This window comes from Hippocampus zosterae, chromosome 2, assembly GCF_025434085.1.
Source record: "Hippocampus zosterae strain Florida chromosome 2, ASM2543408v3, whole genome shotgun sequence".
Taxonomy (NCBI): Eukaryota; Metazoa; Chordata; class Actinopteri; order Syngnathiformes; family Syngnathidae; genus Hippocampus; species Hippocampus zosterae.
This window is the reverse complement of record NC_067452.1, coordinates 5,651,851-5,674,439: the sequence shown is the minus strand read 5'-3', so window position 1 is coordinate 5,674,439 and position 22,589 is coordinate 5,651,851. Positions and strand designations below refer to the sequence as shown.

General features: G+C 43.7%; 2 protein-coding genes across 2 annotated transcripts in view; one reads left to right on the top strand and one right to left on the bottom strand.

The window, feature by feature from the left end:
* Positions 1–20,760, top strand: part of rpl31 (ribosomal protein L31) — a 237,082-nt gene extending 216,322 nt beyond the window's left edge. Inside the window, exon 5 of the mRNA XM_052058937.1 lies at positions 20,639–20,760. Coding sequence (XP_051914897.1) covers positions 20,639–20,745 — 107 coding nt within the window. The 3' untranslated portion in view covers positions 20,746–20,760. The remainder of the gene's footprint in view (positions 1–20,638) is intronic.
* The window catches only part of abcb6a (ATP-binding cassette, sub-family B (MDR/TAP), member 6a), a 139,137-nt gene that overhangs the window by 93,010 nt on the left and 23,538 nt on the right, over positions 1–22,589 (bottom strand). The gene's annotated exons all lie outside the window — the stretch shown is intronic.

Below are 22,589 nucleotides of genomic sequence, written 5' to 3'. Positions count from 1 at the left end.
TCATGGAACACTCGAAATTCACTCCGAATGTAACCCGCCTACAGCCCAATGACAGCTTGGGTGGGCTCCACCCTATTGAGGATAAAAGGCTCAGATAATGGATGGATGGATAGACGGAGAATCTTTTCCTTGCCCGGTTGCACACATTTCCAACCTTCATTTCCTACCAGCAGCTACAGTAAATGAGGTTAGAGCTAAATCTGATGACACAAAAATGAAACTGCTGTAGCACTAAATTTGACACAATTCTATCCTCGGGTGAAACGTCTAGACAAAAGATTCAATGCTTTTTTTCTTTTTCTTTTGTGAATTATAAAATAATTAGCAAACTATTGCTTTACCCCAGGGCGGCCCGGTAGTCCAGTGGTTAGCACGTCGGCTTCACAGTGCAGAGGTACCGGGTTCGATTCCAGCTCCGGCCTCCCTGTGTGGAGTTTGCATGTTCTCCCCGGGCCTGCGTGGGTTTTCTCCGGGTGCTCCGGCTTCCTCCCACATTCCAAAAATATGCATGGCAGGCTGATTGAACACTCTAAATTGTCCCTAGGTGTGAGTGTGAGTGCGAATGGTTGTTCGTCTCTGTGTGCCCTGCGATTGCCTGGCAACCGATTCAGGGTGTCCCCCGCCTACTGCCCGGAGACGGCTGGGATAGGCTCCAGCACCCCCCGCGACCCTAGTGAGGATCAAGCGGTTAGGAAGATGAATGAATGAATGAATGCTTTACCCCAAGCATTAGATGGCTGACCTAATAATCAGACAGTGACGCCACCAGAATGAGAAATTTGATTCGCCACTAACACTGCTTATGAGTTTTGCTCCTGAAGAATAGATGTGGTAGAATAGGTATACTTTGATACAGAATTGTTTGCAGAAGTGCTTCGTGGCACAAGATTGTGCTGACGCAAACGCACGCACGCGCACACACACACACACACACACACACACACACACACACACACACACACACACACACATTCCTGCACTTGCTGCACAGTGAGGACCGAGTAAAAAGGCCTACAAAGCGAGGACCACCCTTTCTGCTTGAAAAAGAAATGAAAAAGACACATTTCTAGACACAGGAGGGCGCCCTTAGGCAATACATTCCTTTAGATTAAATAAAACACCAAAGGTTAAGAAAAAGTTTTTAACTAGATAAGTGAGGACCGGGCACTGGCCATGCGTTCTTAATGATTTTGAAGTAGATTAGGTGCCGTTCACCTTACTAAACATTTAATGATGTAAATTTATAATCAGATATATTATTTTTAAACAGTTTATCACCATTAACAGGGTACTGTCATTTATTTAGTTTTATTTAGTTCTGATATTTGTGTGTTCAATACGCCACATGTTTGCACTGCGGCTGAGAGAGGAAAGTATTTTAATCTGTGCTGTACATTACACAGAGAGCATATTTGACAATAAAAGCTGACTTGACTTTATGATTTATTTTTGACAAACAAAAGTACTCTTATTCAAAACTTACAAGAACACCTGAAAAACTTCAACCTTCAAAACGCACACTAAAAAAACTTGCTGCGCCACAACCTGACACATGAACCCACATATACCCTACCAAATAACTGTGCTTTCAAACTCTATTCCTTTTCTCCCCTCTCTCTCATCCCATTCCCTCTCTCCCTTCATCTATCTCCCCCCTATGTCTCTCCCTCTATCTTTCATCTTCAAGCTTTTTTCCCAATTACATATCTTTTAATAATTTCATTGTGGAATATCTCTCCATGTGCGGTCTTCAAGGTCTGGCGATGCTTGACTACGACACTTAACGCAGTCATCTTTCCTTGGAACTTTCTTTAATGCTACAAATTTTGAAAGGTGTCGATCAATTGCTGCTCTTTCCTTTGGAGTCCGGGTCTCTTCCTTTTTTTAGTTTCCAATTCTGGAGGGAAAAAAAGAGGGTTATTAGTGGTTTAGTTGAATATAAACAGACATTCTTGAAGTTGTATTAAAATCTGAACGCTGCCTTGACTGATAACAGGACCAGAATAAAAACTATCAAAAATGCATTGATTCAAAACATGTTTTAGGCATCTAGTTTAAAGCAACTTTGTTGACTTAAAAACACCTCAGCAGCAATTTCCCTCAAGGCATGATTCATGAGTGTTATGCTCTTTACATTTAATATTTTTCAATATCCTTAAAATTAATGTGGGGTTTTTTGCCTAGTCTCCGCCTTTAATGTCTTGTTTATCTATGTGGGCCCCCCAATTGGGTGGCAACCACTAAAGGGTGTACTCTGACTACAGCCCAATGACGGCTAGGATAGGCTCCAGCATGCCCCAAACTTTTGTTTTCTATTTCTGAAGCCTTCTATTGTGAAGAACATACAGAAAAAACAGTCTTTGCAAGTACAGTGATCCCTCGTTTATCGGGGTTAATGGGGACCGAAACCACCCGCGATAAACGAAAATCCGCTAAGTAGCAAAACCCCCCCACCCTCCATATAGGTATATGAACATGTGTATGAGTATAAATATTTATAAGGCCAAATGTACTGGTATACATGCATGTTTGTAGTAATTAACAGTACTTAATGCTATATACTAATATATTTAAACATGTATAAGTTAGGTTAGGTTAGTGTATAAATAACGAAATACAGTAAACACAGTCCTGTATATGTTGCTCTATGTGACTCGCTGTTGTTTTGATTATTTTCACTGCCTCTTGAGGACCTTTTGCAGCATTTTCACTTTTTTTTAATGAATATGTTTGAAAAAATCCATGACACACCGAGGCCGCGATAAATGGTAATCCAGCGGCACTGTTGACATTCATGTTTCGAAGCTACAATCAAAGCCTGAACCACTGTGCCGATTTCAGAGCAACATATGTGGTGAAATATTATCTAATACGGTATGCATTACCAGTTTTCCTTGTTTGCAGTGAAATGCATTATTTTACAATCCATTCAAATGTCAGATACCAAATATGTAACTTCTGGTTGCTGATGGTGTATTGCAGGAGTGACCAACTCATTTTTGGCACGGGCCACATTGTAGTTATGGTTTCCCTTGGAGGGCCATTATGAATTTTGGGAGACCATATACATATTTAATCACCCCTACATTACATACACCACTCATAACATATTGATGGATAACTACTTTTAAAATCAGAAGTAAAAAATAATGATTGTTCTTGTGGACTTCATATGACATTTTGAGATTTTGGTTCAGACTTTAGCAAGCCTCATGGAATTCGACATGCTTTATTTGCTTTTGCAGGCCACATAAAATGATGTGGCAGGCCAAATCCGGCCCCTGGGCCTTGACTTTGACACCTGTGGTGTAGTGGTATACTCGCAAGACTTGTGTGGGATCAGTTCCTGCTCAGTGATGGTGTGAATGTGAATATTTCTGGCTGCAAACATGATTTCGTTGTCGAGAGGTTCGACTGCATCTCTCATTGGTCAGATTTTTTTAAAAATTGGATTCAATTACAATCAGTGTGTTACTGTAACCAAATTATATCATAACCCTGTAAGAGAAATTGCTATACAATAGAAATTGAAGACAATTTTACAACTGAGTAGACCACTTCAACGACTCGTCTTTCCATCTGCAAGTCACAGTGACTTGTGCTGTTTGAGTTTCTTAAATTGTTATACGGATCTATCCAACAGAAATTCATCTTACCAACTTCACTATGTTCTTTTCGAACTGCTGTCTTCTTCTTCCCAAGAGATCTGTGTCCAGTCTTTTTGTCCTCTTCATCTAAGAAAGTTGGCATGTTGGTATAATGGTAATGAAACTTTGAGTTGTGTTGATGATGCACTGACTCACCGCTGTCTTCAACATCATCGTCGTCATATGTAAGTGTTGCAATCCTCTTTCGTTTGGTGGCGCTCCCTGATGTTGATGGTTGTTCTTGGCCATGTGTGAAAGATGCGTCAGACTGTAAATAATAATAATATACTTTGGGTGAATATGCTTTGATGATACACATTTGTAATTCCTGATATATTGGAATGTACAAAAAACAATCAGGACTTGGAGCGGGGGTGTCAAACATACGGCCGGCGGGTCGTTACCGTCCGACAAGCAGGTTTGATCAGGCCCGCAGGATCATTTAAAAGTGAAAAAAATGCAGAAAAGACATGGAACGAAAAGTTTGAATAACATGCAATTCATGGAGTTTCCGCTAGGGGAAACACCGTTTTGATCAGAGTAGAAAGACACATTGTTTTGAGAAGAAGACAACAGCAGTCTAAGTCTGTCACTGAGACGGACGGACCCAAAACAGCAGATGCTATCAAGGACATTTGAATTCATTGTTCTTTACACATTTAATAGCACTCTCTTTAGTTTGTAAGGTATAGGCAGGGATTACATTTATAATTTATATGCACAAGGCTTAAAAATTCCTTTCTTCACAAATCTCCTTTAATCTAAAAGTGCATCACTGTATTTTTCAACACCAATTACTTGTTTAGTGCCCTTGTACAATCAGTTGCGATGCATATATGTGAATGATAAAAGTCAATCGCACATTTGTCTAAGGAAATCTAAGGTGCTTCATGAAATGTTTTGTAAAAAGATATGTTCATTAAATTTCTACATTTCCGAATGTTCTTGTGCTTCTTTATAGCAGAGTACAGTATAATTTTAATGGCTCGGCCCACTTAACATCTACCGAGGCCAATGTGGCCTGAGTTTGACAGAGTGAAATGAGTTTGACACCCCTGACTTAGAGTAAGAAAAAAAATCTTACTAAGCCAGGTCTGTAACATGTCACTTGTGCTAATGTTAGAGACTCACCCAATCCATGTCTTCCCAACATTGTCTTTTTTTTCTTGACAGTTTTCTTAACTGTCTGATGGCACACCCCTCCATCTATAAAATAATGTTTTGATAGAATCAAAGTTCTTTCCACATGCATCTCAGAAATATGCCAATAATACAGCAAAAGAGGATTCAAGTCGGACAAAAAAACATTACCGCCATATTCACTGCCAGAAACATCACTCATGTCGTCATCAGCGTCATCAGCATAATTTCTTTCTTTAATTGACTGCATCTTCGGTGGCCTTTTGTAGGTGCCTTGTAGCAAGATTCATTCATTCATTCATTCATTCATCTTCCGAGCCGCTTGATCCTCACTAGGGTCGCGGGGGGTGCTGGAGCCTATCCCAGCCGTCTTCGGGCAGTAGGCGGGGGACACCCCGAATCGGTTGCCAGCCAATCGCAGGGCACACAGAAACAAACAACCATTCGCACTCACACTCACACCTAGGGACAATTTAGAGTGTTCAATCAGCCTGCCACGCATGTTTTTGGAATGTGGGAGGAAACCGGAGCACCCGGAGAAAACCCACGCAGGCCCGGGGAGAACATGCAAACTCCACACAGGGAGGCCGGAGCTGGACTTGTAGCAAGATGATGTACTCAAATGAAATTCCTTACATCTCAGAAACATAGCAATGGTGCAGTGACAGATGGTCCAAGTCAAACTGAAAGCATTACCTGTGTTTTCAGTGTCCAAGTTGGTACTGTTACCGCCTCCATCATCTTCATCATCAGATCTCGTTGCTACAGCTGAATGTGGCACTTCTCATTCTGTGAAAGATGACATTTACACCATGTAAATATGGATGGAAGACATTCACTCTTGCTCTGAGACTGAAAGGGTTTTCTCATTTATGCAAATGGTCTGGACACAGAGAAAATGAGAGCTGTCAAGGTAAAGGAATTACTAAACATCCATCCATTTTCCAATCCGCTTTATCTTCACAAGAGTCGCAGGGCATGCTGGAGCCTATCCCAGCTGTCTTTGGGAGGTCAGCGGGGGACACCCTGAACAAGTTGCCAGCCAATTGCAGGGCACACAGAGACAACCATCTCAAACTCACACCTGGGGACAATTTAGAGTTTTTAATCAGCCTTCCACGCATGTTTTTGGAATGTGGGAGGAAACCGAAGTACTTGGAGTAAGCCCACGCAGGTATGTGGTGGGAAAAATAAGCAAACGCCACATAGGAAGACTGGGACCGGAATTGAACCCTGCACCTTTGCACTGTGAGGTCGACATGCTAACCAGCTTTAATCAATTGTAGTTTAACGGTATTAGAACGGTATCGATCGCATGTTATCACTAACTCCCTTTTTGATTAAAAGTTCTGTCTTTGATCATTGTTCGTTACTTTTAATCCACAAGACAGATGTGTGTCAGAACAGCACACGTGTGAGGATAGTGAGAGGGAGCTGCCTGTCAAGTTGCTGCAACATCCCCCCAAATAACTCGACATACATATGTGTGTGCTTTTGTCTGCTTATTGATATCATTGAAAAAAAGGTTCTGGTTAAAGGTGCCAGAGGCAGAGGCAACTGGGATCAATTGGTGTCTAACTAAAAATTGTTGTAACTTAGAAGTAGGTATTTGGTCAACACTAGGTCTAATGTTTGAATGTGATTAATTTGAAATGATTCAAGGTTTCTATATTAATTTCAAGCATGAACTCTAGAGCATATATTGGCATCCCTCTTCCTGCTATGACTACTAATGTTATTTTTATTACATACCATCTTGAGCTTCCTGTCGTCTCCCTGGATCTGGTCTTCTCTTTTTGCCACCTTTCAGACCTTTGGTTGAGGTGGCTGCATGTGCTCTTCCTTTTGAAATATTCACAGTCAGAAATCAGAAAACATAATTTTACACTAAAATATGAAGGTAAAAGAAAATATGCAGATAAAGACATGCACACTGTCGTGGAAACAAAGACAGAGGGAGAAAAGAATAAATGGAAGGGGATGACTTTAAAAATATATTAATTTACATACCAGTGATAACACAGTCCAGGGTTTGCAGACTCTTTCCCTTCAGCGACTCTGTCCCACGTTCCATCGCAAACAGTAGTTTGGCAATCTTGGCCACTTGGAAAGTTTTATCGGTCTGCCGATAAAACTCACAATGGACTCTAATGTCGTGTCCCATAAAACGAGCAACTTGCTCGAGTTCCTGATTATTCAGGTCGAGAAGCTGACATAAGGTAGCAACATGCTTCCTTAATTTTGTTGACCTCAACAGTTCTGGGTTTTTGGCCTTGCTCTCTTGTGCGTATTTTCTGAGGCACGTGTCACATCCACGAAGATTGGTGGTAGTTCCTTTTTTGGCCATCATTTAACTTCTCTGTTCCTTTCGATTTCGTACCTTTTTGTTTTGATTTACATTTTGCCTTGAGGGCCTTAGCTTCATGCAAATCAATGTGGTCCTTTTCTGATCCACTGCTGTTGGACGACCGGGACCTCCTCCCTTCACTGAATGCTGGTTTGTGGTCATCTCCACTTTGGGCGGATGACACAGACTCCTCTGATGATGATGATGGTGTTGACCTTGTGGAGAAGGCTCCGGAATGAGTCTCAGCACCAGGCCTCTCTTTGAGAAGAGGTGTATGTTGCCCTGATGGTTGGGCTTTACGCATTTGAGCCTACACATCAGGGCAGAAGAGGGAAAAACAGGGAAAATTGTTAATTTTGTAGACAACTGAGATGGTGAAAAAGAGTTTTATGCTAGATCTCGGCAATTCTGTACAAAGTTTATCTGTCTTTGCCAATGTTTTCAACACTTGTCTTCCAACTTGCATTCATGAAAATACGACAATGTTTTGTCGTCACACATTTTCACAGGATGGAAAGTAGACCAGATGGAACTAAAACCTCCATTAATAAAACAAAGTATGAGTTAATCAGCATGCATTTTCTAGTCTCATGGAAAAGAGACAAATAATTTATTAAATTAAAAACTGGGCAAAAATCTATGGACATTTTAGTTGACAGGCAGAAAAAAAAGAGTAAAATGAATATGATTATGTAAATGAACTCAAAATACGATAGTAATAAATAAAATGGTACAGAGTAGTATTTGAACCTGTGATGATAAAACTCATGTTGGATACACGCTTCGGATGCTCTGTGAAATTAAGCAACTGGCATTTAAAAACACAGTAAAGCAGCTCGCGTTGGCCTGCAATCCGCCTCATTCATTCGGTATTTAATTTTAAAAAATACATTTTTCTCGAGGAAAAATGGTTTCTGGCTAGACTAAACACGTCTAGTTTAATATAATACAGCGAGCCAGAGCACTGGTTCATTTGTCTACTTATTTCAATTCGGTATGAGTACAGAAACTAACAATTTCTGTCTCATTTTTGCCCGAAATATAAACCACATAAATTCAACGCGACGCGGCCTTGCCGTAACCGCCTGAGCGCAAGCCATGTGCGTTGTTCCTAAATTGCTGTGTTCGTAGTTTGCCATTGTTTCTTCGTGTAGAAAAAAAACTACATAAAGCAGCTTTAAATTAAAATCAGTTGACGGCCTAGAGTTTACAGTACGCCGCGAGTAACAAGTCCTTCGGTGCTCAGTACGCAGATTGTTACGACGACACTCGTATTCGCGGGTACCCGTCTCTCGACAAAGAAAGGATGATTACTTACCTGAGCATTCTCATTCTGACGGTGGTGCTCCCGGTTAGGGGCGAGTCTTCTCCGTGTTTTCGCCATGTCGTCAAAAAGCCAAATGGTGTTGGTTGTCCCGGTATAGAAATATAAATGGCTTGAGTGCGCCGAAAAGTATCGCGCGAAGACAACCCTCCTCCAGCCTTTGAAGCCAACCGCTTCTTAATTGATGCGAGGGGGAGAGTGGGGGGATGGGCAGAGCAGCAACTTCGGAGCGAAAACTCTACTTAAACATGATTAACCCTTTCATGGTCTTCTCACTTTAACGTTTCATATAACATAATCAGAAATTCACACAAATTCTTAAACTACATAAAGTATTGTAACAACATTTCAAAACACTTTTTTAGTTATTAATTTATCAATCAAAGAAATTAAAACAAATAAAACACCTACACTGTGTATGCAATGCTCTGCTTCGGTTATTACAGTTTGGGATATTGTCAAAGCTGTTCCATATTTATGTTTGTCCATTTTTCCTACTTCCAAGACTACAACTTCACTTCAACAAGGTGACCGGCTCCCTTCCGCATCCAGCATTTAACAGTGCTGCCATTGAAACCAATATACCACGAAACTGTCAGAAGGGCTCAAGTTGTAGTTTATCAATGTAGTCATCCAATAATACTGAAATAACAACCTATATTTCCAACCTGCCTTTCCAAAAAGATGTAAAATGTTTCTTAATTTAATACAGGGGTCTCACACTCACGGGCTACAAGACGCTAATTTCAGGCCCCTCACCTTGATGTGAAACTTTGCGTCAATGAAGCGAGTCTCCACATGTCCCCCCCCCCCCCCACAGAAACCAAATATGTGTCACACTCTAATTACTGTCCATTGCATTCTTAGGTACTCACCAACGAGTGGGTACTTAGCCACTGACAAAGACGCAGCTGTCCTGCACAATCTCTAATGTAGACATCTTTTTTTTCAAACCAAAAGTTCATTTTTACAGTGTAGCCATGTGAAAAGCTGTTCTAAAAGGACATGCATGGATGAACAACCATCCATACTGACACTCACACCTAGGGACAATTTAGAGTGTTCCATTATTCTTTCATGCATGTTTTTGGGATGTGGGAGGAAACCAGAGTACCTGGAGAAAACCCACACAGGCCCGGGGAGAACATGCAAACTCCATACAGGGAGGCCGGAGCCAAGATTGAAGGTTATCAGAACCTAGCAAGGGGCCGGTTGCGATTTGCTGTTGTAGGAACTGATTGACTAAAGGGCCGTTCACACGGTACACATTTGCGCCGGCGCTGCACCGATATATTTTGTTGCGATATATTTTGCACCGCAGCAAATTGTGTGGAGCGTTCACACGTAAAAAGCCGCTTCACACGGCAGTTTCTGCAGCGGAGCAAAACGACAGAAAACAAACGAGCTGTCGTGTTGGTTCTTTTTAAAACGTACTGTATATACACAACTCAAGCGACTACTGGACCGGCACGTCCTTCTCCTTCTCGGTTTCCATGCCTTCTGCTCGAGAGTGACCACCCAAGAAAACGTAAATGAACGATGACTTCAATGACACTCAGAAAAGCAAACACTAATGCGCCAAACTGAAAATCAAGAGAGGAAATCACAAAATAAATTCTATGGGGAGCGGGGGGTTGTGAACAAACAACAAAGGAACAAACAACTCCGAGACAGGGGGTTCTGTAATCCATACCCACGAAGCACCCCCCACAGAACTCCCCGAGGGACACGGTCAAACGCCTTCTCCAAGTCCACATGTAGACTGGTTGGGCAAATTCCCACATACCCTCGAGAACCCTGCCAAGGGTGTAGAGCTGGTCCACTGTTCCACGGCCGGGACGAAAACCACACTGCTCCTCCTCAATCTGAGGCTCGACTTCCTGACGGACCCTCCTCTCCAGCACCCCTGAATAGACCTTACCAGGGAGGCTGAGGAGTGTGATCCCTCTGTAGTTGGAACACACCCTCCGGTCCCCCTTTTTAAAAAGAGGGACTACACCCCGGTCTGCCAATCCAGAGGCACTCTCCCTGTTGACCACGCGATGTTGCAGAGGCGTGTCAACCAGGACAGCCCCACAACATCCAGAGCCTTGAGGAACTCCGGGCCTTGCCACTGAGGAGCTTTTTAACCACATCGGTGACTTCAACCACAGAGATAGGAGAGCCCACCTCAGAGTCCCCAGGCTCTGCTTCCTCCAAGGAAGGCGTGTTGGTGGAGTTGAGGAGGTCTTCGAAGTATTCTGCCCACTGGTTCACAACGTCCCGAGTTGAAGTCAGCAGCGCCCCATCCCCACTGTACACAGTGTTAGTGGTGCACTGCTTCCCCCTCCTGAGACGTCGGATGGTGGACCAGAATTTCCTTGAAGCCGTTCGGAAGTCGGCTTCCATGGCCTCACCGAACTCTTCCCATACTCTGGTTTTTGCCTCGGCGACCACCAAAGCTGCGTTCCGCTTGGCCAGGCGATACCCGTCAGCTGCCTCTGGGGTCCCACAGGCCATAAAGGCTCGATAGGACTCCTTCTTCAGCTTGACGGCATCCCTTACTGCTGGTGTCCACCAGCGAGTATGAGGGTTGCCGCCATGACAGGCACCAACCACCTTACGGCCACAACTCAGATTGGCCGCCTCAACAATAGAGGCACGGAACATGGTCCACTCGGACTCAATGTCCCCTGTCTCCCCCGGAACATGGGAAAAGCTCTGTCGGAGGTGGGGGTTGAAACTCCTTCTGACAGGGGATTCTGCCAGATGCTCCCAACAGACCCTCACAATACGTTTGGGTCTGCCAGGACGGACTGGCATCTTCCCCCACCATCGGAGCCTACTCACCACCAGGTGGTGATCAGTTGACAGCTCCGCCCCTCTCTTCGCCCGAGTGTCCAGAACATGCGGCCGCAAATCCGATGACACGACCACAAGGTCGATCATGGAACTACGGCCTAGGGTGTCCTGGTGCACATGTGGACACCCTTATGTTTGAACAAGGTGTTCGTTATGGACAGTCCGTGACGAGCACAGAAGTCCAATAACAAAACACCACTCGAGTTCTTATCGGGGGGCCGTTCCTCCCAATCACGCCCCTCCAGGTCTCACTGTCATTGCCCACGTGAGCATTGAAGTCCCCCAGTAGAACAAGGGAGTCCCCAGCAGGAGTACTCTCCAGCACACCCTCCAAGGACTCCAAAAAGGGTGGGTATGCTGAGCTGCTGTTTGGTGCATATGCACGAACAACAGTCAGGACCCGTCCCCCCACCCGCAGGCGAAGGGATGGAACCCTCTCGTCCACCGGTGTGAACCCCAATTTACAGGCACTGAGCCGGGGGGCAATGAGCATGCCCACACCTGCTCTGCGCCTCTCCCCGTGAGCAACTCCAGAGTGAAAGAGAGTCCAACCCCTCTCGAGAGAACTGCTACCAGAACCCAGGCTGTGTGTGGAGGCAAGTCCGACTATATCCAGTCGGAAATTCTCTGCCTCACACACCAGCTCGGGCTCCTTCCCTGCCAGAGAGGTGACATTCCATGTCCCAAGAGCTAGCTTCTGCAGCCGAGGATCGGACCGCCAGGGTCCCCGCCTTTGGCTGACGCCCAGCTCACATTGCACCCGACCCCTTTGGCCCCTCTCATGGGTGGTGAGCCCATGGGAAGGGGGACCCACATTGCCTCTTCGGGCTGTGCCCGGCCGGGCCCCATGGGTGTAGGCCCGGCCACCAGGCGCCTGCCAACGAGCCCCACCTCCAGGCTTGGCTCCAGAGGGGGGCCCCGGTGACCCGCGTCCGGGCAAGGGAAACCTAGATCCATTTATTGTATTCATCATTGGGGTCTTTGAGCCGTGCTTTGTCTGGCCCCTCACCTAGAACCTGTTTGCCATGGGTGACCCTGCCAGGGGCATAAAGCCCCAGACAACTTAGCTTCTAGGATCATTGGGACACACAAACCCCTCCACCACTGTAAGGTGACGACTCACGGAGGGCCCCAGAAAATCCAATTCATTTTTTTCTGCTTTGGACATTGAAACTGGAAAATATGACTTGCATTCAATAAGTAAAGAATTCCAATTCCAAGAAACCAAGAAACGATTAAATTCCATATTAGAGTTTGGAATTATGTTGCTTTAAAAACAATTGTAAATTTTTAAGTCAGTTTAAATATACTGTGTGTGCGGTTGTGTTTGTGAACATATATATAATTTTATTTGCTGTAATTATTTTAGGAGTATGTGACATTGGTGATCCTCGTTACTCAAATACTGTATGTAGATGTTCAAAATTTATCATGCTCTCCTTCACATCAGACCTCAAAGTTCAAAAAGGCTGTGGCAATTTTGATAATTGACTTGGTCATTGGCCATGAAGAGGAGCTGCTGTTACCTTCTCCAAAACGAAGTTTTTGCAGCACCCCTCCCCCCAGACATGAGTTTGTTTACATTTCAATTAGCAGAGCTGAGGCAGAAGCCAGCCACAACGCTTTGCAAGAAAAAAATGAGTTAGGTACTGTATTGCAGAAGTGTCCCCAGCATATCCAATTTATTTCATTCAGCTTTGGACATTGAAACTGGAAAATATGACTTGCATTCAATAAGTAAATAATTGTTTCATCTAAATTCCATATTAGAGTTTGGAATTATGTTGCTTTAAAAACAATTGTAAAATTGTAAGTCAGTTTAAATATACTGTGTGTGCGCGGAGTATGTGACATTGGTGAGCCTAGTTACTCAAATACTGTATGTAGATGTTGCTCAAAATTGATCATGCTCGCCTTCACAGCAGACCTCAAAGTTCAAAAAGGCTGTGGCAATTTTGATAATTGACTTAGTCATTGGCCATGAAGAGGAGCGGCTGTTACCTGCTCCAAAACGAAGTTTTTGCAGCACCCCTCCCCCCAGACATGAGTTTGTTTACATTTCAATTAGCAGAGCTGCGCAGAAGCCAGCCACAACACTTTGCAAGAAAAAATGAGTTAGGTACTGTATTGCAGAAGTGTTCCCAGCATATCCAATTTGTTTCATTCTGATTTGGACATTTCAACTGGATCATTATGATTTGCATCCAATAAGTAACAACAGTAAGTATTCTTTAGTAGAAATCATGGTTGCGTTGCTCAATCAGCCTTGATAACAGAATTTCCTTATGTGGGACATGACTATGGTACACGTCCTTTATGAACATGCAAGTATGTTAACAAAATACATGTGTAAGAACACATGCAGTAAAATGCAAAAATATATGCCCCAACAACACAAATAACACAAAAACGTCAGTATACAGTACAGGTATATGAACAAAATACATTATAACAAGAGTAGTCACAAAATGAGGGCTCTTTGCTCCAAAATGAGACCTACAACAGCTGGTGGCTTTTCTTTCCAATCACTCACTATCTCGAACTTGACCTCCCCTCGATCACCACCCAAGACAGCGTTGCTCAGCTGTCCAGAACCTAGGCTGTGTGTGGAGGCAAGTCCGACTATATCCAGTCGGAACTTCTCTGCCTCACACACCAGTTCGGGCTCCTTCCCTGCCAGAGAGGTGACATTCCATGTCCCAAGAGCTAGCTTCTGCAGCCGAGGATCGGACCGCCAGGGTCCCCGCCTTTGGCTGCCGCCCAGCTCGCATTGCACCCGACCGACCCCTTTGACCCCTCCCACGGGTGGTGAGACCATGAGAAGAGCTTTAAGCTAGCATTTTCAAATTCTGATTAGAGTCGGCATACTTGAAACATGCAATATTCCACAGTATTTAAGTTTGAGTCATTCGTGTGGACATGCAGCAAGGTCATGAGCAATATTTCTTCTAATTTTCCATTTGTAATAGCATTCACACAAACGCCTGAGTATTACTTGGACCACGGTGAGCAAAATCAAACAAGCGTTACACCTGTCTAAAACCTGAGATCACAAGTTACATGAAGCAGATATGTTACAAAACAAGCAAAAATGAAACCACTGAATAGAGAGTTGTAACATATATACCAGCCCTCATTCGTTACTTTCATTTTAGCATGGGTCTTTTCAAGAATAATCAAGTCTCAATACAACCTGTAGCAATATGGTCCCACACTGCCTACTCATTAATCATGGAAAGCATGTCATTTAGTTAAACACAAACATTTCTAGTCTCCTGTCCACCGAAAAGTGTGAAAGAGGTTTAAACAAACAAAGAGGCTCATTTAAGGGGCTCGTAAACTATGTCCACATATGGTTTTCGTGAATTAAGCGGTCTCAAGGGGTGTTCACACGGCAAAATTTGGTCCGGTGCTACACCGGGGCTGCCCCAGTAGAGCGTTCACGCGTGCAAATTAGCTCCGGCGTAGCCCCGGAAAACAGCTTACACCGGACCAAATTTGATCCACCACAGGGAGGTGGTTTAAAAATTTGCTCCGGAGCAAAAGCTCGTTTGCGCAGCAGCACCGATGTAAATTTGCACGTGTGAACGCAACTGGGTTAAATTTGCTCCAGAGCAAATGCTTGTGAAGAGTTAACGTACGGCGAGAATGCGTTGCTTTCACGCTCTGTCGGACTGCATGTGTTTGTTTAATAACGACACAAGACTTAGCTGGTAACATCTTTCCTTTTGTAGGAGACTGGACTGTCTCTGAGTTGTTTGTGTAGTTTGTTCCTTTGTTGTGTGCTCACAACCCCCCACCCCCATATAATTTATTTTGTGATTTCCTCTCTGATTTTCTGTTTGGCGCATTACGTGTTTGCTTTTCTGAGTGTCATTGAAGTCATCGTTGATTTACGTGTTTCGGGGGCGGTCACTCTCGAGCAGAAGGCACGGAGACCGAGAAGGAGAAGGACGTGCCTGTCCAGTAGTCCTTGAGTTGTGTATACGTTTAAAAAAAACAACAACACGACAGCTCATTTGTTTTCTGTCGTTTTGCTCCGCTGCAGAAACTGCCGTGTGAACGCAAGTGGGGCTGCACGACGCTGTGCCGGTGCTGACATGCTCAGCGGCTTTGTTCGTGTGAGCGCTCCACACATTTTGCTGCGGTGCAAAATATATCGCAACAAAATACATCGGTGCAGGGCCGGAGCAAATGTGCTCCGTGTGAACACCCCTTCAATGTTGCCTGCAGCTGCGCATTGTGCGCGCCAGCATCACCGTGTGCGGCTGGGAGCACGAGAGCTACGCGAAATTGCTCACGAGCACAATTTAGAGGGAACATTTGTCATGCGGACATGCGGACTGATTCACAGACTCTTCTAAGGAAAACCATGCCTGCAAGCTGAATTCTCGCAGTATTTGTGAATTCACACCAACTCCAGAATCCATCCAATAAAATAAAAATATGTGCCATCCTATTGTCAATCCCCATGATAAGTTATTTTTGAAGATATTTGATTAATTCGGCTTGATGCACTCAGCAGGAGTTGGCCACCATGTGCAAACACGATGCCGTCTCTCAACGGATTTCAATTCTCGCACACATTTTATTCATAAACTCCTGTATGTAAGTGTTCTGCCTACAGTAAAAGTTTCGGGCCATTTCATTAATAGAAATCGTGTTTAGAATATTCATTTAGTTATCGCGGTGCATTGTGGGTAGCAGACGCCGTGTTTCATCAGACTAATCGTTCCAGAAAGCCCGATTGTGGTCGTTGCAACTGGTCCTCCTGAGTTATATTCCTTTCGTTTCACCTTCGAAAGCAATGGCTGTAAGTCTGCTTGTGCTTAGAATTATTTAGAAATGTGTTTCGGAGATCGTTTTTCTTCAATTGTTGTCATTGAAACTCGCTAGCTCAGAGTACTGCTAACGACATAGCGATGATGCTAAATGAATGCTAACAACATAGCGACGATGCTAGGTCGGTGCTAGCGAGCTAATTAGCATGCGAAAGAATCGCGAAAACGCCTTGTTTATCGTTGTTTGTCACACTTCGAGCTGCATTTATGTCTTTGTTTAGTACCAGATGATTTGTGTTGTATTTATGTACACGAGGTTAGTGTTTAAATCTGTTCATTTCAGTTTCACTCTACATTTCATTGAGCTGATGTCACAGTTGTTCACTGTATGTGTACACATTGAAGAGATACAAATGTCAGATCGTTTTTAAAGTGCTATGTTCTTTGTCCAATTGTAATGGTCAGGCAGTTTAAAATTATGCTAAATGCAACGTTTATTTGTGCCTCAACAAAAACAACTGATGAAAAGTGGCTTTAACGAGCCTCGAACCTCTCTTTTGTGATGTAATACATTTTTCTACTTGTTTAAGTACAGTACTTTTGGATCTAGACAATGTAAACTGTAATGTAGACAAGAAAAAAATGCAATGTCCCTTCATTGCATTCTATTGAATACAATTAAAGTAGGACTGAGGCTTTACTTAATTTGGTTACTGTTATTATTAATTGCATTTCCAATTTTAATCGGATACATTTAACCAAATCACATGGAAATAATAGGAGTCCAACACAAACTCAGAACAAACACATTAATAAAATACATTCCTCACAAAAAAATTGAATTCACATAACTTGTAACGGTCTTTGAAAAACAAACAAATAACTATTTCTCAGGGTGGCTCTTCAAAGAGCAGGAAGGGGATTTGTCATTTATAATTTTGGTCCAGTACCAAATTTCGACACTAGTTGAAGTAGAGAGCAAAAAGTGTGAAATTGTTGCAGTACCAAATTTTGACACGAGCTGCAGTAGAGAGCAAAAAGTGTGAGGTTGGTGCAGTACTGAATTTCGACAGAAGCTGCAGTAGAGAGCAAAAAGGGTGTGAATTCCCGGCGAAAAATTCTCAACATGGACCCATTCTGGGGACCTTTGGGGAAAAGCACAGGGTACCCGTTTTGGACACTTTAGAGTTGATTTAGAGGATGTCAAAGTGAGGACCGGCCAAAATGTCCTCACTTCGTCAAAATGTCCTCACTCCGTTGGTTAAAAACTCACACCGGTCCTCACAATGTAGTGAGTACAAGAACACACACACACACACACACACACACACACACACACACACACATACACACACAATACATTCATTCACACTGTTGTCTATTAACACACCCATGGTGAAAAGCTGCTAATTATCCAGTGCAACTCGGCTCTGCAGGCTTGTGAGATGAAATCTTAACCATTGTGCTTTCACGTGTTTCTGTGTGAGGACTGATGGAGTGATGAAGCCCATTCTACAATCTGACGTTGAATGTGTGTGTGTCTGTGTGTGGGGGGGGAAAGAAAGTGACTTACTCATCGAACTTTATAGTCCCCTGTAAGTCACCACCCCTCATCTTTTTCCCTTAACAATGGTGGTCAGGGAGGCTCTTTGATGTGAATGGGCCTTAAATTGTCTTCTACAACATGAGCCACAGAAATCTGATGGGGGTGGGAGGTTTGTGTGTGTGTGTGTGGGGGGGGCATGCCCACTCTCCATCAACAAAGGTCTGTAAAGAAGATACTGGAGATAACATAATTGTACACACACACTTGTGGTACACCTCTATTACTGAAAAGAAAATAATACCAAATTCAAATGTAATGAAAATCAACCATTGGATATCAGATATTGCTTTTGAATTCTGGTTCAACAGAACAATTAAAAACATATCATGGAGCAGGACAAAAATGATGATGCTTTTTACTAATTTGGTGCGCGGTCTTTTGAGGCAATTACTGCAATGAAATGTTTTTGTAACTTTCAACGAGACTTCCACACCTCTTTGAATGGATTTTGGGCCATTCGTCATCAGCAAACTGCTGTAGTTGTGTCAGGTTTGAAGGGTGCTTTCTCTAGATGCCATGTTTCTGCTCCTTCCACAGATATTCAATCGGATTTAGATTCGGGATCAAATAGAAGGCCACAAATCGCTGATGGGGTAGTGGTACACTTGTCGCCCTTGTGTGCGGGCAGCGTGGGATCAGTTCCCACTCAGTGACGGTGTGCTTGTGGGTGTGAATGGTTGTTTCGTCTCTCTGTGTGCCCTGCAACTGACCGGCGACCAGTTCTGGGTGTGGTCTGACTTCTGCCTGAAGTCAGCTGGGATAGGCTCCAGCAACTGGCCGTGACACTTTTCAGGATAAGCGGTGTCAAAAATGGATGGATGGATAGAAGGCCACTTCAGAATAAGCTAATGTTTGCTCTTTGCCACTCATGGGTATTTTTAGCTCCATGTCTGCATTTGTTGTCATTATCCTTTTGCAATACCCGTGGCCCAAGACGGACACCAACTTTTCTGAAATTGGGTAGCACATTTCTCCTGGAAAACCGTGATGGTCATGAGGATTTCATTGTATGCTGCACAGACTCAAGATACCCTGTGCTAGATGTGGCAACGAAGCCCTAGAACAGCCTTCCTCAACTGGCGGACCGCGATCCACGACTGGACCGCCGACCTCCTCTGTCCGGACCCTTGGCAAATTGTATAAAATAATGAATTATAAAGTGATTTTTACGTTACACATTAGATTTTTTTTGGACTATAATCTGCGCATTACCCCAATCGCTTGTTAAAATTATTCTTTGCGTGCACTAACAGATGTAATGAAGAGGACCGTAGCAGCGCGACTGTGTGTGTATAATGTTTGACGAACTGGAGACCCTGGCTGAGCTGTGCATGTCGGCGATAACGATGCGCTGATTGGCTCCTCTGAACTTAAGGTGTGCCCATACATAAGCGTCACACATTCAAAATGGATGATTGTGTCAGGAAACGGACGTATGCGCGACGCCACAGCGTGCTCACAGCTTCAGCACAGGAGAGCCGCACACAGACAATTAGACAAGACGAATCGCGGGAGGTTTCGATTGTGTGCAGTTTTGCTCCCGTCTACCCGGGGATCTTTGCAGCTGTTTAACAGCAGAACACTGCAACATGGTAAATGAACATCCCAATGGCGTCCTCAAATAATATTTGCATGCCTCAGACATTGCATTCACCTTTAGTGGAAGAACAGCACTGCACATTCCTGTGCTCCCTTGTGTCAGTATTTATGATGGTTCTTAACTCCTCTTCTGATTTCAGAGGAGATGTGAAAAGGGGAATTGTACAAATGAAAAGGATATTTTTGTTTTCATGTTTAGTATTTATTTTGGTAAAATTAGTATTTTGTTTTGTTTTTGTTAAATTAAGGTGGAAAAAGACAACTACTGTTGAACATGGTTAAAATAGTCTTATTTCCCTAAAAGGGCTATTTCTATTATTAAGCAGGCACAACTTAACAAAATAAAAGAGCTCCTGTGCCTCAACACAATACCTCTCATTATTTGCTGTGTATTGGCAAAGTGAATAATTGTTATTTTCATGCACCCCATTATTGGTTGGTTGTGAGGAGTGTTGATTTTTATAAGCTTGGCTTGACCATACTAAATGGGCATATAGCCCTGCTCCCCATGACCGCCGTGCATGGGACTGGACCTTGGTCTTAAAAATAAAGAAATAAATAAATAAAACGTGGACCTACGGCATTTATAGTAGAGGACCACTGCCCTACCCTCATCCAGATTTCACAGGTGGGACAGTGTTCTTTTTTTTTTGGTAGGCTTTATTTCAGCCTATGTGAACATAGGGCAGGCGTGCAAAAAGTTCCCTTTTGTTTCATTTGTACATCAAGGATATTTGCCCAGAAGCTTTGTAGCTTGTCAACATGACAATTTTTGATGATTTATTTTCAACAGTTGTGTCCTCCTTGGTTGTCTCCCATGACATCCACTTTGGCTCAAACTATGGCAGATGGTGCGACCTGACACTGATCTACCTTGACCTTGGAGTTCACCTTTTGTTTCTTTGGAGGTTCTTCTGGGCTCTTTTGTTACCATTCTTTCTCTTCAATTTGTCATCAATTCTCCTCCTCCACCAGTCCCGTGGATCTTAAATTTCGAAATAAATTGGTGCAACTGCGGCCCCGGGAACATCAAGCTGCTTGGAGATGGTCTTGCCGATCATTTTCTTCAGTAATTCATGCCTTTGTCACATCCCGGCTCGATTACTGCAATGCCCTTTACTTTGGAGTCAGCCAGTCCTCCATTAAGCGCCTTCAGCTGGTCCAGAATGCCGCTGCTCGCCTCTTGACTGGTACTCGTAAGAGGGGAGCACATACACTAACTCCTACTCTGGCATCCCTTCACTAGAGTTATTTTCAAAGTCCTCTTATTTATTCTCAAATCTCTAAATGACCTCGCGCCACCTTACCTCTCTGAGCTCATCCACACATCTACACACCTGCCCGGTGCCTCAGGTCTGCAGACCAGACATTATTACAAGTACCAAGAGCTAAACCGAGGCTCAGAGGGGATCACGCCTTTTCTGTTGCTGGTCACTCTCTCTGGAATGACCTCCCACTGAACATTCGGCAAGCCTCCTTGCTGCCCATCTTGAAAACCCTCCTCAAAACTCACTTGTATTCTTTGGCGTTCGACTCAGCATGACTTGGATTTGTTCTTGTTTTTACTGTTTGGTGCTTTCTACCGTCTTTATTACCGATTTGTTTTACTGTTTATTGTATATGTTAAATTGCTCCATGTACAGCACTTTGTATGCAGCGATGGCTGCTTGAAAGTTCTCTATAAATACAGTTGACTTGACTTGACTGGACTAATCTCCTGAGTGATCTCTCTCCTTCGCTTCATCAGGTCAATGTTTAGCGTGGTATCAATCACATCATCAAACTTCACAGTGACTTGTTACCCTTTTAACAGGACGACTGATTGATTGCAAGTTTGAAGACACCTATGATGTTAATTGGAGGACACACCTTGGCCGAAGCTGTCCCTAGGGCAGAGGTGGGCAAACTACAGCCCGCGGGCCGGATCCGGCCCGTTGGTCTTTTTAATCCAGCCCGCCGAAGGTTGGTACAGTACACAATTGAGGTTCGACTTAAATGATTGCATTCATTTCATTTGGACTTGTAATTACAGGCATTTCAACGGCAGGTGGCACAGTTACTTGAAGTTGCAGAGCACAGGGAGGGAGGGGGAGACGATACGGAAGCCCACAGTGTTACGTCTCGGATAAACCGAGTTTGGGGGGGGATCCAAAAACGTAGACAACAACAAGGTCTCCGTAGGGAAAAAGACAATTTAATGTCTGAATCGCACCGAAAATAAGGCGAGAACATAAAGTGCTGGTCCACAATAATGACCAGGAGGCAAATCCAAACGAGTCACTAAAAGTGCTTGCACAAAAGAGCAAGGAAGAAAAACAAAGACCGCAAAATACGAACGAAAAACAATGTAATGCCAATACACGCACAAAAATCCAGATCATCAAAACAAAACAGTAATTACTCAAAAATGGGTACCGAGAACTATAACGAGAAATCACGACGAGGTCAAAAGCCAATAAGTCAAAGAACAGCGAAGATAGCAATGCCATACAAAATACTCCCACAACAGGTGAATGGCGGCGGAGTCCTTAAATGCTGAGTCTGAAGATTACAGATTGGCAGCAGGTGTGACAGAAAGTCCGCTCATGCCACCTGCTGGCCAGACCGCAAAACCGAAACGTGACACGCAGTTGCGCTAACTCAAGTACTTCCGCTCGATACGACGGAATAAGTATAAGGAATAAGAACAATTTTCTATCATTGGATCCAAAACAGCAACATGCAAGTGACTTTTTATTGCAGTGAGTTTTACTGAAATTGCGAACATTTTTACGTCCTGTAGATCATGGCATCCAAACGAAGAGGAGCAGTAATGGCGGCGGAAGAGAAAGTGAAGTGTATCTGATTAAATGAAGCGGGTTACAAAGTACGAAACATTCAGAAGACGCTTGGAGTCTGAAAGACTCAAATCTACGAGACTTTGAAAAACGAGGAAGCGATTCTTGCTCAGTCCGATTCTGGCTGTTTCCATGCTCAGAGTGAATTGCTTGCGGCTCGACGGACAGTCGAGTAAATAAACGTTTCCTGGAATGGTTTGACTGTTATCGTGCTAAAAACTTTCAGCAAACTGGACCGCTTTAGAGCAATCGAGTTCCATAGTTTTCAGGTCCTCTGAACACGCTCCAGCTAACTGTGGGTTGAGTTTGTAGTTTTCGCTAAAGGGTTAGTAACAAAGTGTGACGTGATAAGACGACACATCCTTTAAACACCACGGAAATAGGCTTGGCCGAATGTGCACACTGTTCCATATCTAGTGCGCTATTAACGGGTTATGCCATTTTGTAGGGGTGTCCAATAGACATAG